At 53.3% G+C, this 14,859-nt stretch overlaps 3 protein-coding genes across 3 annotated transcripts; 2 read left to right on the top strand and 1 right to left on the bottom strand.

The window, feature by feature from the left end:
* Positions 1–205: 205 nt before the first annotated feature.
* PSV08DRAFT_349506 (uncharacterized protein) lies at positions 206–2,051 on the top strand (the record flags this gene model as incomplete). Its single annotated transcript, XM_014223931.2, has 2 exons — positions 206–1,007; positions 1,060–2,051. 2 exons carry the CDS (start codon positions 206–208, stop codon positions 2,049–2,051), a joined length of 1,794 nt encoding a protein of 597 aa, XP_014079406.2.
* A 1,114-nt stretch (positions 2,052–3,165) lies between these two features.
* PSV08DRAFT_219501 (Metallo-dependent phosphatase-like protein) lies at positions 3,166–5,157 on the top strand (the record flags this gene model as incomplete). The annotated part of the gene is made up of 3 exons (XM_014223930.1): positions 3,166–3,301; positions 3,351–3,841; positions 3,911–5,157. 3 exons carry the CDS (start codon positions 3,166–3,168, stop codon positions 5,087–5,089), a joined length of 1,806 nt encoding a protein of 601 aa, XP_014079405.1. The 3' UTR covers positions 5,090–5,157.
* A 206-nt stretch (positions 5,158–5,363) lies between these two features.
* Positions 5,364–14,780, bottom strand: PSV08DRAFT_408521 (replication factor c subunit 1; the record flags this gene model as incomplete). Its single annotated transcript, XM_066093805.1, has 24 exons — positions 5,364–5,709; positions 5,764–5,906; positions 5,937–6,170; positions 6,201–6,419; positions 6,450–6,745; positions 6,779–6,871; positions 6,902–6,922; positions 6,953–7,069; positions 7,103–7,349; positions 7,383–7,417; positions 7,448–8,529; positions 8,585–8,722; positions 9,373–9,422; positions 9,462–9,890; positions 10,177–10,180; positions 10,318–11,432; positions 11,483–11,960; positions 12,016–12,087; positions 12,500–12,620; positions 12,672–13,778; positions 13,947–14,121; positions 14,186–14,335; positions 14,418–14,514; positions 14,605–14,780. 24 exons carry the CDS (start codon positions 14,778–14,780, stop codon positions 5,364–5,366), a joined length of 6,945 nt encoding a protein of 2,314 aa, XP_065949431.1.
* Positions 14,781–14,859: the final 79 nt, after the last annotated feature.

Raw genomic sequence — 14,859 nt, 5'->3', positions numbered from 1 at the left:
CATCTGGTCTTGTTTCAAACGACTTCAGAGTGAATCTTCGGGTTGCCATGGCGCCATAGCAGGTTTCACTCTTTCTGTTGTGTATATAAACAGCGCCACCTACCTCACTCTGTTCACCACCACAATTTGGCCCCATTTCGTGAGAACACCCACATCTCCTCTATTCACTGGCAGTTCTCTAACAGCATCCAGAGTTACATTCACAATGTCTTCTGTAGCAACTCGCAAAGTTGTCAATTCTCTTTCTCCTGCACGCCGCGTCCCCGACATGCGCGGTGCTGCAAAGCAGGCTAGTGTCGCTGTCAATCCGATCAGGCTGCCTTACAAGCAGCTCCAACGATCAAACAAGTCAACCACAAAGCCAAGAACGAAGTTGGCTGCGTCGAGGCAGAACTTGCCCACAGCCAACGGGTTGACGTCAAGGACAAGACCGAGCGCTTCGGCGACTCGTGTACCCCAACTCCACGCACGATCCAGAGCTGACTACAAGCAGAATGGTGCCGGTGCGTTTTCGAAGACCAAGATCCCGAGACCAACGGTTGTGGTGTTGAAGGAGGCTCGTATCCGCCAGAGCATGGAGTTTTGGGTCCGATCAGTGAGTGTCGTTCGGACCCCCAAGGCCAAGTTGACTTCACACTCTGCAGACCAAGTAGCAGTTTCCCAAGACTGCGAAGACAAGACCCCAAAGAACGGCCCTATCGAGGCCGACTCTGAAATCCTGCAGCTTGTCAAGCGAAACGAGGCCAATGGTGCGGGAATCGATGATTCCTCACTGCTCTTCAACGACAAGAGCTTCGACGAGTGTGTTGACGCTGACCAACAGACGACGACCACCAATCCCATCGGACGCGAACTGGCCAGCATGAAGCGACTTGGACTGGGACTCCGGATCCACCGATTGCCGTGGTTTGTGGGACTTGCCCACTGTCCGCAGTACAAGGGCGAAGGGGTCACCATGCCACACGTGCGCCCTAGGAGGGGGCTGGCTGTGAAGGAGCAAGGAAAAGGTAAGTGAATTGGTCTTGATTTATCTAAGATATGATAACTAACAATATGTAGAGCTACGCACCATTACCGCTCCGTCGAACCCGCCAAAGGATGGTGTCAAGACAACACTACTACCATCCCGACCAGCTACCAAGGGGACAACACTAGGCAACGTAGTCAAAGTCACCAAACCCGCTTCTTCGGCACCAGCCAAGAGCGATAAGGCGGCTACGACCACAAAGCCTCAGGGGCATGGAAAGCGCCACCTTCCGGCAACCACCCCGCCTAGGGCTTCGCGAAGGTGCTCAGCCAACATCCGCACCACTCCTCTCTCCCGTCGCCAGAAGCCTGTTGCGCAGCCAAAGGCTACTGGAAATCACAAGCCCCGGCCTAGCGTTGGACGACACCTCGGTACCAAGCAGTCAGCGACTCCCAGTACCGACAAGAAGCCACTGGATCGTGGAGCTCACGCAGTAAAGCCCGCTCTAAAGCCGACTGCACGCCCATCCAGTCCCGCCACGATCAAGAAGCAGGTCGCCTTCGCCGAAGGACCTATCAAGCCACGCTTCTTCTCCGCCAAGGACACCGTCAAGCAGTCCGCATCGCCTGATACCCTGCCATCACGGTATGAATGGGTCCCACTCGTCGGTCTGCTGCACTCTCGACCTACCTCGGTCGGGTCCAAGACATCAAAGATGTTCCAAAGCGACAAAGCGGGTAGCTTGACGCTCAAGCGCCGCTTCCTCCTTCGTTTCGCCAGCGTCCAGGCGTACGAGGCAAAGCGTCGCGAAGAGGCTCTTGCCAGGGGTGAGCAGCCGGGTCTGGGTCAGCTCGACTATGGCAATGCTGCTATCAAGATTGCCCTGCAAGCGTCCGGGGTCGTCGAGGCAGACGACATTGGGATCCTCCAGGACCTGAGTGGTGTTGGCAGGTGTGGGCTCGTGGCTACTGGTCGCCGACGGATGGCCAATCCCGTTTGGGTCTTTGGGTCGTTCAAGGAGCCGTATAGCCCTGCGACTATTCCCACGAGGCGGGTTGCGGCTTATAAGAAGCCGGTGTTGTAGTCGGTTGCTGGGTCGAGGAGGAACTGGAGGCTCTTTTCGAACGAGCATTTCACGTCATTGTAAACTGCGGACTCGGGTGTTTGAAGCCAAAGTAACAGAAGCATGGAAGGTACGTTGCTCAGCTAACATGATTCTGTTTCATTTGCTGACGTTGAAGCAGGACGATACTAGATATTGTCAAGGACGACATCAGCAACACGCACCGGGATAATTGATGTAAGGAGTTACGTTCTGATCATCGATGACTATTCAGTAAGCTTTCTTTTCCCTTTTACTGCTGAGCTGTACCACAGGATCGATCAAAACAAAGCCGGGGCGTCCTTTTCGACAGGGCGGGGCGAGTGGTGGGACCCCGCACATCCGAACAACTCTTTTTCGACATGCCTTGGACAATCGACCGTTGACCATATACCGAGAGGGAAGTCTGGAGTTGAAGAGGAAAGGACAGGACGAGATAGGCAAAGTGGAACTTGCGTCGCCTTGGGCCGAAGATGGACCTGCGCTAAATGCAAGTCTTTAACCGGGTCGAGCAGCAAGTCCACTTCGGTGTTCGGGGGATGCGAGTGTTTTGGGCCCTAGTATCCGTGGACCATACTCTGGGGATTCTGGGGTTTGGCCATGCGTCATATCAGCCTATGATCCATAGCAGTACGTAGGATGGATGCAAGCTCCTCCAGTCTGCCTTGACACTTTCCGTCTCCGCGCTCTTGCATGCATCGCCACAAGTCAAGTTTCTTTTTCCTTCCAACACACAAGCCCACGTGTGCTGCTGTCAACCTCGCCCAATCTCCGTGCCTTTTGTGGCGGTCCGGTATCCAGGTACAAGATGCCGTGGACGGGAGGACTGCATGTGCTTTGCTTCACACGTGTCGCCGTGATTGGCAGACTGTTATCACGCGTGGTTGAGCATTAGACTGGAAGAGGCAGTTGCCGAGACCTGTGCACGGCCACACCAAGATGTGCCAAGGAGAGATGTTGTGAAAGTCAGCGGAGACGTCCGGGGAACATATAGTTATATAATAGCCTAGCTGAAGAAAAAAAATGTGCTTTCTGTTGTTCGTGCTTGTGCCTACTTTCGTTTTCAAAGTCAATTGTTCGAGTTGAGTCGGCGAAGATGAAGTTCACTACTGCATCAGGCGCCTCTCTGGTTGCCCTCTCAGCCTTGTCTACACTTGCTTGTGCAGAGGATGTTTTGTACAGTAAGCGCATGGTGAAGCGTGGTCTCGACCAGGACGGGAACTACAACATCTGTAAGCCAAATTGCATAGTCTGCCATATATAGTTGCTCACGTGACACAGCATTCTTCCACATTAACGACGTGCACGCCCATCTGGACGAGTTCAGCTCTTCAGGAACCGACTGCACCAGGCCTGAGCGAGGATGCTACGGAGGCTATGCCCGCGTCAAGCATGTGATTGAGGAGCAGCGTCCCAACGTCGAAGACAGTCTCTGGCTCAATGCTGGTGATGAATTCCAAGGTACCTTGTTCTACAGCTACTATGGCGGCGAGAAGATTGCCGAGGTTCTCAACGAGCTCGAGTTCGACGCCATGACGCTTGGAAACCACGAGTTTGACGGTGGAGATGCTGAGCTTGGAGAGTTTCTTGTCAATCTTACGTTTCCCGTTGTCAGCGCCAATGTGCACTCCCAAGATCCAAATGTCAACAAGACGGTCAAGCCCTGGACCATCTTTGAGGAGCACGACCTGGCAGTGATTGGAGTCACCGCGCAAGAAACCGCCAGCTTGAGTAACGCTGATCCAACCACTGTCTTTTCTGATGTTGTCGAGGTAGGCCTTTTTTTTGTTTTGCAATCTACAATCAGATAAAATGGCAAAAAAGACTAACAACCAATGCAGGCCGTGCAAGGTGCCATCGATCAGATCAAGAGCACCACCAACATCACCAGAATCGCAGCTCTTACCCACATCGGCTACGAGAAGGACCAGGAACTTGCCAAAGCCACCACTGGTCTCCACCTCATCATCGGCGGCCACAGCCACACGCTCCTCGGGGACATGGAAGACGCCGAAGGCAAGTACCCAACCATTGTCGACAACAAAGACGGCGACGAAGTCTTCATCGTAACCTCCTACCGGTGGGGCGAATACGTCGGCTACATCGACGTAACCTACGATCCGTCTGGCAAGATCCTCGCCTACCACGGCGCGCCGATCCACCTGACCAACACCACCGAGCAAGATTCGTCCCTGCAGTCTGAAATCGAAGCCTGGCGCGGCCCGTTTGAAGAATTCGCCGCCCAAGTCCTGGGCACGACCAACGTCGAGCTGGACCAGACGACGTGCCAGAAGCAAGAATGCCTCCTAGGCGACTTCATGGCCGACGCCATGCTCTCGTACCGCAAAAACAACACCGACGACGTCGACTTTGCCCTCATCAACGCCGGCGGCATCCGCGCCACCATCGACACGGGCGACATCACCCGCGGCGAAGTCCTCACCTCCTTCCCCTTTGGCAACTCCATCGTCCAGCTCCCCATCTCCGGCAAGCTGCTCTGGGAATCCCTCGAAGGCATCCTCACAGGCATCAACCTCGCCAACGGCCGCCCCGTAACTTCCTTCTTCCAAATCAGCACAGGCATCACCGTCCAATACAACCCGGACAACGCCAACAATACCAAACTCATCGCCGTCACTATCGCCGGAAAGCCGCTCGACAACGATACTACCTATCAGATGGTCACGCTGGATTTCATCGCCGGCGGCGGCGATAATTTCTTTGAGACGACGACGGATTTTGTGAGCCTGGATACCCAGGACGAGGTCTTGACGAGGTATATTCAGGCGCAGTCGCCTGTCGATATCGAGCTGGATGGCCGGATTGAGAAGGTTAGTAGGAAGAGGGAGGAGGGTGTTGGTGGTGTGGGGAATGGGACGGCGACGGATGGGACCAGGCCTTCGCCTTCGACAGGGACGCCGCCGTCGCCGCAGCAGACGCAGAATGCGGCGGAGAGGATGGGACAGGGTGCTGTTAGTGCGTTGGTGGTTGGGCTTGTTGCTGCCTTGTGTGTGGTTTGAGAGGATATGAAGTAATGCTTAATGTTAAAAAGAACAAATGTTTTCAATGACTGAATGACATGTACACTACACTGTCCCGTATCCATAGCTTGTCGTGATAAAATTGTACATTGCTTATATTTCGATTAAACAACAAAGTTTGCGTATCAACCATATAAGTAAATGCGCCCGCTAACATGACACATGTACTACCGGGATATAACAGGTAATTGCAGAAATATGTAGTCCCCCGCCTTTTGCCCTTACTTGACACACAGCTTACCCCAAACACACCTCACTTCTTTCCCTTTGCTGGCGCCTTCGCCTTGCCCTTACCCTTACCCTTTGGCTTGGCATCCTCGTCTTCTTCATCCTCACTGTCTTCATCCTTGGCCTTCTTTGCCCCCTTTTTCGCCGCAGCCGGCTTCTTGGGTGCAGCCTTCTTCTTCGGTTGCTTGACGTACTTGTCCTTTGAAAGATCAACATCTTCATCATCTTCATCCTTGATTTCCTCAATCACTTCGCCCTCGTCCGACTCTTCAATCGCTTCTTCCAAGTCCGGCTTCTCTTTGGCTTGTTTCTTTGGCGCCGTAACTGTCGAAGCCTTCATGAAGGGCAGAGGATGCGATTGCTGGTTATATCTAGTGTCTAGTTAGTTATCCAGTCAAAATCCACAGTCTCATCTCCAAACTTACAGTCGAGTAAAGGTTGACTTGGCCTGAGAATCAATCTTCACTTTTTCTTGATCCATAGGACCAACACCCAGCTCCATGATTGCATCAAAGTCGTCCTTGGTAAGATAGTAGCTGTCCATCAACTCGATAATCTCTGGGACTGCCTCCTTGCCCTCCTTTTGCAACTTCTGAACAAGATCAGTCCAGAGCATCGGAACGTATTGCTGACGGATCTCATGTCGATCGCCAGAAGATCGCAGCCGCATATGAGCCTGGATCTCCTTGACCATTCGACTGAGCTTGTTGGCAGAGCTGTTCTTGCCCAGCCACGATGTAAAGCGTGTCTGGTTTCCAGCAGTGTTACCAGCTACAAAGCTTGCCGGTCGCACGAAACTGAATACTGCATGCGTAGGCATCAAGCTCCATTGCTGCTGAGAGCCATGAATCATCCGGTCGACAAGATCGCCATCGCTGATGCTGTCCGCTGCTTGTGACACAAGCTCAAGATTCTTGAGGTTCTTCTCCTTCCCAGAATAGCCTCCCGACAGGATGGGATTTGTGCCAAGATAATTTTCCTGAAGCATCAACGGGCTGAACTCGTGGTCGTTGAAGTAGAGCTCGATCTTTTCATTAAGCGTAGCCTTGCTGCTCGCAGCAAACATGCCACCACCTAGAATCTTTTGCGTAATGTCCCACGGCTTCAAGACGACATGCTTCTCCCAGTTCTTCGACATGGCCTTGCCCTTGTCATAGTCCATGACCTCTTGATCGATCTTGGCAGTGGATATCATGTTGACAACTTGGCGGATATCGGAATGACTGCCTTCAATAAGAGCATTGATAACTGGGGTAGACATCTTGAGACCTTCACGGAACGCAATCGTCATGATACGTGATCGCACCTGATCAACAGTTGGTCGTCGGAAGGGGAGGTCGAACGTTACATAGTCGAATGGCTTCATCTTGGGCTGCCTCCTGTCGTTGCAAATGAGGATCATGGGAACTTCCGTCTTCTTGCAAACAGCTGCGAGTGCACCAACACCACCTCGATCACCTGCAGACATACCATCAACCTCGTCCATGATGAGTACGAGCTTCTTCTTAGAGCCCTCGACTTTCTTTCCATCTCCTGCAAAGTACCCGTGAAGGGAGTTGGTACTAAGGACACCGCGCAGACCGTCTTCAATAAGCTTCTTGCTTCGAGTATCACTGGCGTTCCTCTCAACAATGTCGTAACCTTCAAGCTTAGCAACAAGATGTGCAGCAGTAGTCTTACCGATACCAGGTGGTCCGTGAATCATGACGGCACGGAATACTCCACTACCATCTTTGCCAGCAAGTTTGAACCCTGTCTTGAGACTCTTCGGGAAAGCCTGCAGCCATCGTTGTAGTCTCTCGACTGACGCCTTGTTTCCGCATATATGGGCAAGTGACGTAGGTGCATACTTGGTTGTCCACAATCGAGAGTCGACCTCTGGGCCTGCGCTTTGCACAGCGGCGGTAACGGCAGAGGATGCCTTGTTCCCAGCCGCCGCAGCTGCAGCCTTCAACTCTTTCTGACGCTTCTTTTCTTCTAGCTCAAGTTCTGCAGCCTGCTTTTCAATCTTCTCTTGCTCCTTGCGTTGCTTCTCTGCATACACTGCCTGAGCTTTGCTGTCGCCCTTGTTGCCCGCGGCTGTCAACTTCTCAATGAGTAGCGTTAGACCATCCTCATCAATTGTCTTGATGTTCATGTCCCGGATCTTCTGCAGCTTGCTGGGCCCAGCGTCTTCACCCAAGACGACGTAATTGGTCTTCTTGCTCGGAGCGGTAGTCACTTTACCGCCGTGACGCTTGACCAGCTCCTGACTCTCAGTTCGACCCCACTTTTGCAACACACCAGTGAAGACGAAATTCAGCCCAGCAAGGCAGGTATCTGAACCTTGTGGCATATCAGCGGACGAGCCTTGCGCAGGTCCAGCATCGCCACGGGCCGCATTTGCTTGCCAGTTGAATTTCCCATTCGGGTCTTTGGGAGGAGGTGTTGGAGCGCGCACGGTAGGTATGCTGTCGTAGATGGCTTGAATGTCAGCGCTATCCTCGACATCATCTTTCTTCGCCTTTTTCTTCGCTGGTGACTTTGCTGGAGCAGCCTTCTTCGCCTTGGGCTTTGCCGGCTTGTCCTCATCGTCCTCATCTTCGTCATGTTCTGGGGACTTGCGTTTCTTGCTGGCAGCCGAAACTTTCTTCGATTTGGCCTTAGCAGTTTCTTCTTCCTCATCAAAGTCGTCGTCACCATCCAGATCCTTCATATCCACATCCTCGTCGTCGGGTTCGAATTCGTCCTCGTCCTCGTCCTCGTCCTTGATTGCCTTTTGTTGCTTTGCTGGAGCTTTTGGTGTCCCACGATGTGGCAGTTGTATGGGTACATCTTCGTCGCTCTCTGAAGCCTCCTGGTAGTCATCCTTGCTCTTACCCTTGATGTCATCCCCAAAGATATCGTCCCCACCGTCAAGATCATCATCCGGAAACTCATCGTCGTCATCTCTCTCAGCGTATGATGTGACAAGTTTCTTCGCACGCCCAGAAGTTTTGCCATTGGCTGCCTTCCCACTCGGCTTTGCAGCAGGTTTCTTCGGTGTTGTCTTTGGTGCCTCGGCTGCCTTCTTCTTTACAGGTTCTGTTCGCTTGGGTTTATTCGAGCTGCCGAAAAATGCAGATGTGGTCGTTTCTTCGAGTTCAGGCTCTGGTGTTGGTTCACGTTTGGCTTTCTTAGCGGCTGGTTTCTTTGGTGACGCCTTCTTGGGCCTATACAGTGTCAACATTTGTCGTCACTGATAATATAGTGGCACACTCCACTTACTTTGCCTCTTCTTCATCGTCATCAGAGTCCTCTACGACCCTACTCGTACGACCTTTTTTCTTGGGTGCAGCCTTCTTAGGTGCAGGCTCATCCTTTTGGGAACCCTGGCTAGGCTTCGGGGGCCCACCACCAAAGAAGCTGCGAATATCGGCTGGCATTTTTAAATTGTCAGAGAAAACCACACACTACTACTCTACCATTGGGTTGCCGCGTTGATCAGTCAGATGGGTGTGAGTATGGAAAGTTTGAGGGTGACTAGTGGCGGAGTTGGTTTTGGTGGGCGGCGCGCAACGGACGTGAGTCGACGCGACCACGCGCGGTCATTAGGCAATTACGCAGTTGGGGCGGGCAAAGCCACACCACAGGCAGGCAATCAGCCACATCTTGGCGCGGGCAGAACTTCAATGTTCCCAACTATACACCACCGGCACCGCAACTGACCAAAGTCAACCCCCCCCCCCCCCCACCCACAAGACACAACAACCATGCCTCCACCAAGGATATCACCAAGTCTACTATCTCAATTCAAGCAATTGAATCTCTCCGCAACCCGTCCCACACGTACGATGCCAAAAAAGAAAAGAAACACCCACCTTCCTAACCCACCATTAACCCTCTCTCAGTACTCCAAAACTCCCGTCTCCCAAAATGCCAATTCACCATACCCCTCGCACCCAGCAACAGTAGTAGCAGCGTGCGCCTCTTCTCCTCGACCCCCTCGCACGCCTCATACCTCGCCCCGAAAGCCGGTGAATCGCGCAAATCACGAAAAGGCCGCTGCCACGTACCCACAGGCGGCAGCATGCGCGGCACCACAGTCGTCTGGGGCGACTACGGCCTGCGCATGCGCGACCACGACCGCCGCATCTCAGCACACCAGCTCCGCATCGCCGAAGAGACCATCAAGAAGCGCCTCCGCGGCATGAAGTTCCGCCTCTACATGCGCGTCGCCGCAAACATTGGCGTCTACACGTCTGGCAACGATGTGCGTATGGGAAAGGGAAAGGGAAGCTTTGATCGGTGGACCGCCAGGGTCGCGGTTAGCAAGATCATCTTTGAAATAAAGGGCGATTTGCATGAGCAGGTTGTCAAGGATGCGTTTAGACTGGCGGGCAATAAGTTGCCCGGCTTGTATGAGTTTGTGAAGAAGGGGGATCCCCCGGTTATGGGGTTGACAAAGGTTGGCGTGAATGGCGTTACGGAGGAGGATCTGAAGAGGCCGAGGAGGAAGGAGCCGCTGGAGCAGACGGCGGCGAGGTTGCAAGAGGCCAGTTCGGTGGGAGTAAACACCTCGCCACGGGCGGCGCTGTAGATGAAAGAAAAAAAAATGTGTTTGTATGATTATTGAAACGATTTTTGCAGGCCGGGAGATTTAAAAAAAAAAGACTCAGTCACACCAGAGTGATTGGGTTTTTTTTTTCAAAGAAAAAAAAAACACATTGTTGAAATTCTTTTATTCTGCTACTCAATTGCTCCAAGAAAAAAGAACAAGGCTACAACGCTGATACCCAAGGAAAGCCTCTTCAGTCCTGACCCTCTCCTGATCCAGATTACAATACAAAACTCCACTCTAACTTGGCAGCCTTGAGTACCAATCTAAGGTTTTGAACAAACTGACCAGGATGTATACATCTAATGCGACTTGGGAAAAAAACAAGGAAAAAGGAAACCCAAAAGAAATACATGCTCATGATCATCGCAATGAGAATATGCAATCCGCTTAGGCCTTGTACAGCGTGTCGAGGAAACCCTTTGCCAAGTCCTCGACAACACTCTTGTTGGGCAAGCTGCCAGCAACACCGTAGAGTGCTGCGGTATCACCCTTGACTGCTCCCTTTGCTCCCTTGCCCTCGGCAATGCGTTTCCTCTCAGCTTCTCGGACCTCCTCGGTAACCTCGATCAAATCATTGATGAGCTTATCCGCAACAGCAACAATAGGCAGAGTGACGGCAACGTGAATGGCAGGTGGGTTCTGCAGAGCGTTCAAGTGCCATCCCTTGGCTCCCATGGCGTCGGCAATGTCGTAAATGTCGAGTGTGTTTGAGAGGAAAGCTACGACGGAGACCATGGGGCGACCGATAATCTTGAGGTCGGATGATAGCTCGGGCCTTTCACGGATGGCGGCCTCAATCTTCTGCCTGCCGCCAACAATCTTGAGGCAAGATTCGAGGTAGCCGTTTGCACCCTGCTTGACGAGACTTGCCCAGCATCCTGCAATCAGAGCACCGGGACGAGAGCCTGCAATGGATGGCGATGCGTATACGCCGCCGGACCAGTCTGGGGAGATGAAGTATTGATATTTGCGGTATGCGTCAGAGCGGTAGAGCACAGTTGAGCTACCCTTGGGCGCAAATCCATACTTGTGTGTGTCGCAAGAGATGCTGGTAACGCCCTTGAGGCGGAAATCAAAAATTTCGTTATCGAAGCCGGCCTTGGCGAGCATAGGAACGAGCAGGGAACCGAGACAGCAGTCAACGTGTAGCGGAATCTTCTTCTTGTAGGCGAGCTTGCTCAGCGCGGAGATGTCGTCGATGATACCGTGGGGGAAGTTGGGCGCCGATCCGACCATCATGATTGTGTTGGGGTTGATCAAACGGGAGACAGACGGGATATGGACCCTGTAGCTCGGAGCCTTGCATTCCACAAGATGCACCTTAATCTTGAAGTATTCGCAGGCCTTGCGGAAAGCGGTGTGTCCGGTCTCGGGAAGAATCATCTCGGGCTCCGTTACTCCACGCTCCTTGTAAGCCTTGTTGCGCGCGGACAGGCAGGCCATGAGGATAGACTCTGTTCCGCCGGAAGTCGTAACACCAACAGCGTCATGGGGGGCATTGAAGAGAGAAAGAACCTGGTAGTTGTTAGTCATGTCATTGATCAGTGCCTGCAAATCGGACATACCATGGCCACAATCTCAGCCTCCATCTTCCTTACACCAGGGAACACATCGGGGTGGATGGGGTTCGACACGGTAAATTTGCCAAAAGCTTCCGTCTGTAGTCGGATCAGGTCGTCTCCACCGTGGTATACTGCACCGCTGACTCGTCCATCTTCCCAGCGGGCATGGTCCATGTTGGCTAGCTCATCAAGTTTGGCGCGCACTTCGTCTTCACTCCATCCTTCGGCCGGTAGGCTGGTCAGGCGCTGAACGCCAGGTCCACTGGGTACCAGTTTGCGCTCCAGACCCATGATCGACTCAGAAACCTGCTCGTGGACCTTGTCGCGAACACCGGGAAGTCGCAGAAAGACACCGTAGAGATAGCGACGAATGCTCAAGTATGCGTCAACGGTCGAGCCGAAGATGCCGCGACCTTTGAGCTGGTAAAAGGTGATGCGCGACCATCGTAGAACGAAGTAGAGGAAAACAATATTGCGCAAACTATTCGGAGCGTTAGAAGATGTTGTACTGCATTTCGTTTGACCAGAAGACTTACATATCAATGTTAAAGGCAATGAATTGGCCGTTGGGCGAGTTCCTGCGCGCAATGAAGGTGTCGCGCAGGAGACTGATGGGTAGTTGTGATGAGCCAGGCATTGTGTAGGATGTGTAGGATTGTTAGGGCTGAATGCTCAGTAGGATGTGGACATTGCAACGGCGGATTTGCGCCTTGTTTAAAGCTTGCCTTGTGGGTGAGGTCACTTGGTTCACATGCAACGGCGGAGTGCCAAGGAAGCCGCTCCGAAGCGCCCATCATAAAGGGTCGGATCTCGGGTTCTGCGGGGAGTTGCCCCTTTAGGAAGGGCCTTCAGGGAAGATCGTTCTTTTGCGGGGTAGCAGTCATCAAGGGTCACCAATTCCAATCTGTCATAGAGTCACTGATCGCATCTGTGCTTATTGGTGCTTATTTCTCGGACTATCTCTGTGCATGCCAACGGTAATGGGCTCCCATGGCAAATAACGGCATCAAAGCACCACACTCGCTGCAATTGAATGAATCCCTGTCAGTGATACTAGTACTCTCGTACTGCATCTTGCATGCATCGGCAGCCGAAGTATCGACCTCCTGAGAAGGCGTCGGCACGTCTTCGGAACCGAACGCTGCAGCAATCTTGTCACTCAAGACGTCCACGTCAGGCTTGTCGCCCGAACCATCCCCTGTAATAATGTTTTGCATCGATTCCATAACAGCGGCTGGCGGTTCCTCGACCCTCCGTTGGCGCAGGGCCTCGTCTTGACGCTTGAACATTTTGCTGATATCTCTTCCAACGCCGCCTTTGTCGCTCGCAGCATCAGCCATGTTGGTAGCAGCGACATTCAGCAAACTGAGGTTCCAACCACCCTTGTCGGGGTGCAGTCGCCGAAACAGCGGAACAAGTGTCTCGCAAAGTAGCTTTTCAGTCACCGAGGCAATGTCGTCTTTGAGGCTAAATACAAAGCTAGGCATGGGAGCAGACCTGGAGATGCGCGCAAAGGTCCGGTTTCGACCGCCATCTGGGTTTTGAGGCGGGCGAGGTCTTGTGGATAGACGAATGGTTCTTGGGTGAGCCAACCATCGCTTTGCAGTTTCTGAAGGGACTGAAGATGCATCTTGGTCTTGGACATGATCTTGGTCCTCATCAAGCAGGTCCGTGTGCATTCTCTCAATCAGTCTCTTGGCAAGCACACGCAGCTCTTTGACTGCCGCATCTAACGTGGTCAAACGCAGATAGCTATCTTCTATACTAATCTGCCGTGGAGTCTCGCGGGCTTGTTCGACTTTGGTTTCATCGCAGCCGTTGAGTAGACTCCATATTCTGGCTCCGGTACCTTGGGGCACACCGGGGCCATGCAAGAGTCTGTCGAGCATGTCTGGACCCATGGCCGGGTGCATCCTCACATCACGCACAGAAACATGTTCTTGGGTGGCTCCGTATACCAAGCCGGCGTCGAAACTTGCTGGGCGCTGCAGCACGTGCGCGCGAAGCTTCTGGGCCGTTTTGAAGCCTATTCCAGGAACTTTGCCCACTTCGTGCGCGTCAAGGAAGCGTGTCACATTATCCAAAGTTTGACTGTCCCCGTCGGAAACGTAGGGTGGGACCAGGGTTGTTTGAGCGTTGGGCTTGTGCGTGTTACCGACAAGCTTTGACAGTAGCTTGTTTGTCGAAACACCAACAGTGGCAGTATAGCCCATGTGGGATTCGAGCCTCGTCCGCAAATGGTGCGCCAGATGGCTAGCCAGGGCCAATCGGAGAAGCAGAGGATCTGACAAAGTGGTTCCTAATGCACATTAGCGCCATGAACAAACGGCTATGGCTGCGCGACGGGCGGGGAGGATGTTGGTGGCAGGATGATGGGCCATGGTCACGAGTCTCAGTAGGCGCTCAACAGCCGCGAGCGTCAGCCTTGCAGTTTGGATGCTCTCGCAAGCCACGGTGTCTGGCTTACCTAAGCCATCATCATTCACCGATTCGGGATACAAATGGCCAGTCAGGCGTGTTGCATCGTAAGGGAAGCCGACTGTGGGGTCATGCTTGGCAAGACAGAAGAAGGAGTTGCTGAGGTCATTGACATTGAGGATGGACACGTTGTGCTCGATCATGTCGGTGACGTCCAAGAAGACCTAGGCATGTTTCAACACGGAGGTGGCCTTGGTCGAGCAAGAACAGGGCAGCGGGTCAACGAACCTCGTCGAAACCCAGCCTCTGGCAACGCTTGTTCCAAGAAAAGGAGCGCAGAAAGGCATAGAGGAGCTTGGAGGCATCACGAAAACGGGTCAGGTCTTCTCCGAGGACAATGACCAGATCCGGACAGGCTTTTTGGGCTTCGTGAATCAGCTGCAGTTTGTGCAGACCCTGGCAAGCCGGAGAGTCAATGACAGATGACTCGAGCATGTGGCGCAGACGCATCGAGACATACTCGGGAGCGGGCCTCGTAATTGCAGGTGACGAGGATTTGCTTCTGCTGCACGGCCAGAGGGACAGATTTCAAGGCCGGGTTTTCGTGTTCAAAGACGCTTGCGTAGAAGCAGTCCTGTGGAGACGAATACAGGCAGGGTTAGTGATTGCGCAACTACTTTTGCCGCAGCGGGTAAGCAGAGACGCACGTAGTCCTGGAGGATACGAAAGACCAGGGCGTTAGCTGGGCGGCCGAGGCTGAGAGGCGGCAGTGGTAGTGGAGGCCTTGGTGCTTACGAACAAAGTGGAGGATGATGGAGGTGGTCTGGCGCTGGGGGGTCTTGTTGCGACGAGGGCCACGAGTGGCAGCGGCGGCGGGCTGCATGGTGGAAGCGCCGGGAGCGGTGCCGCAAGGGAGCAGGGCGTAAGTGCGGTAGTGTACGTATGTATGGCAAGTCTGGGTC

Source organism: Bipolaris maydis (assembly GCF_028858645.1).
Source record: "Bipolaris maydis strain C4 unplaced genomic scaffold PSV08scaffold_4, whole genome shotgun sequence".
NCBI lineage: Eukaryota > Fungi > Ascomycota > Dothideomycetes > Pleosporales > Pleosporaceae > Bipolaris > Bipolaris maydis.
The sequence above is the reverse complement of the archived record's forward strand: the minus strand, read 5'-3'. Positions and strand labels throughout refer to the sequence as shown.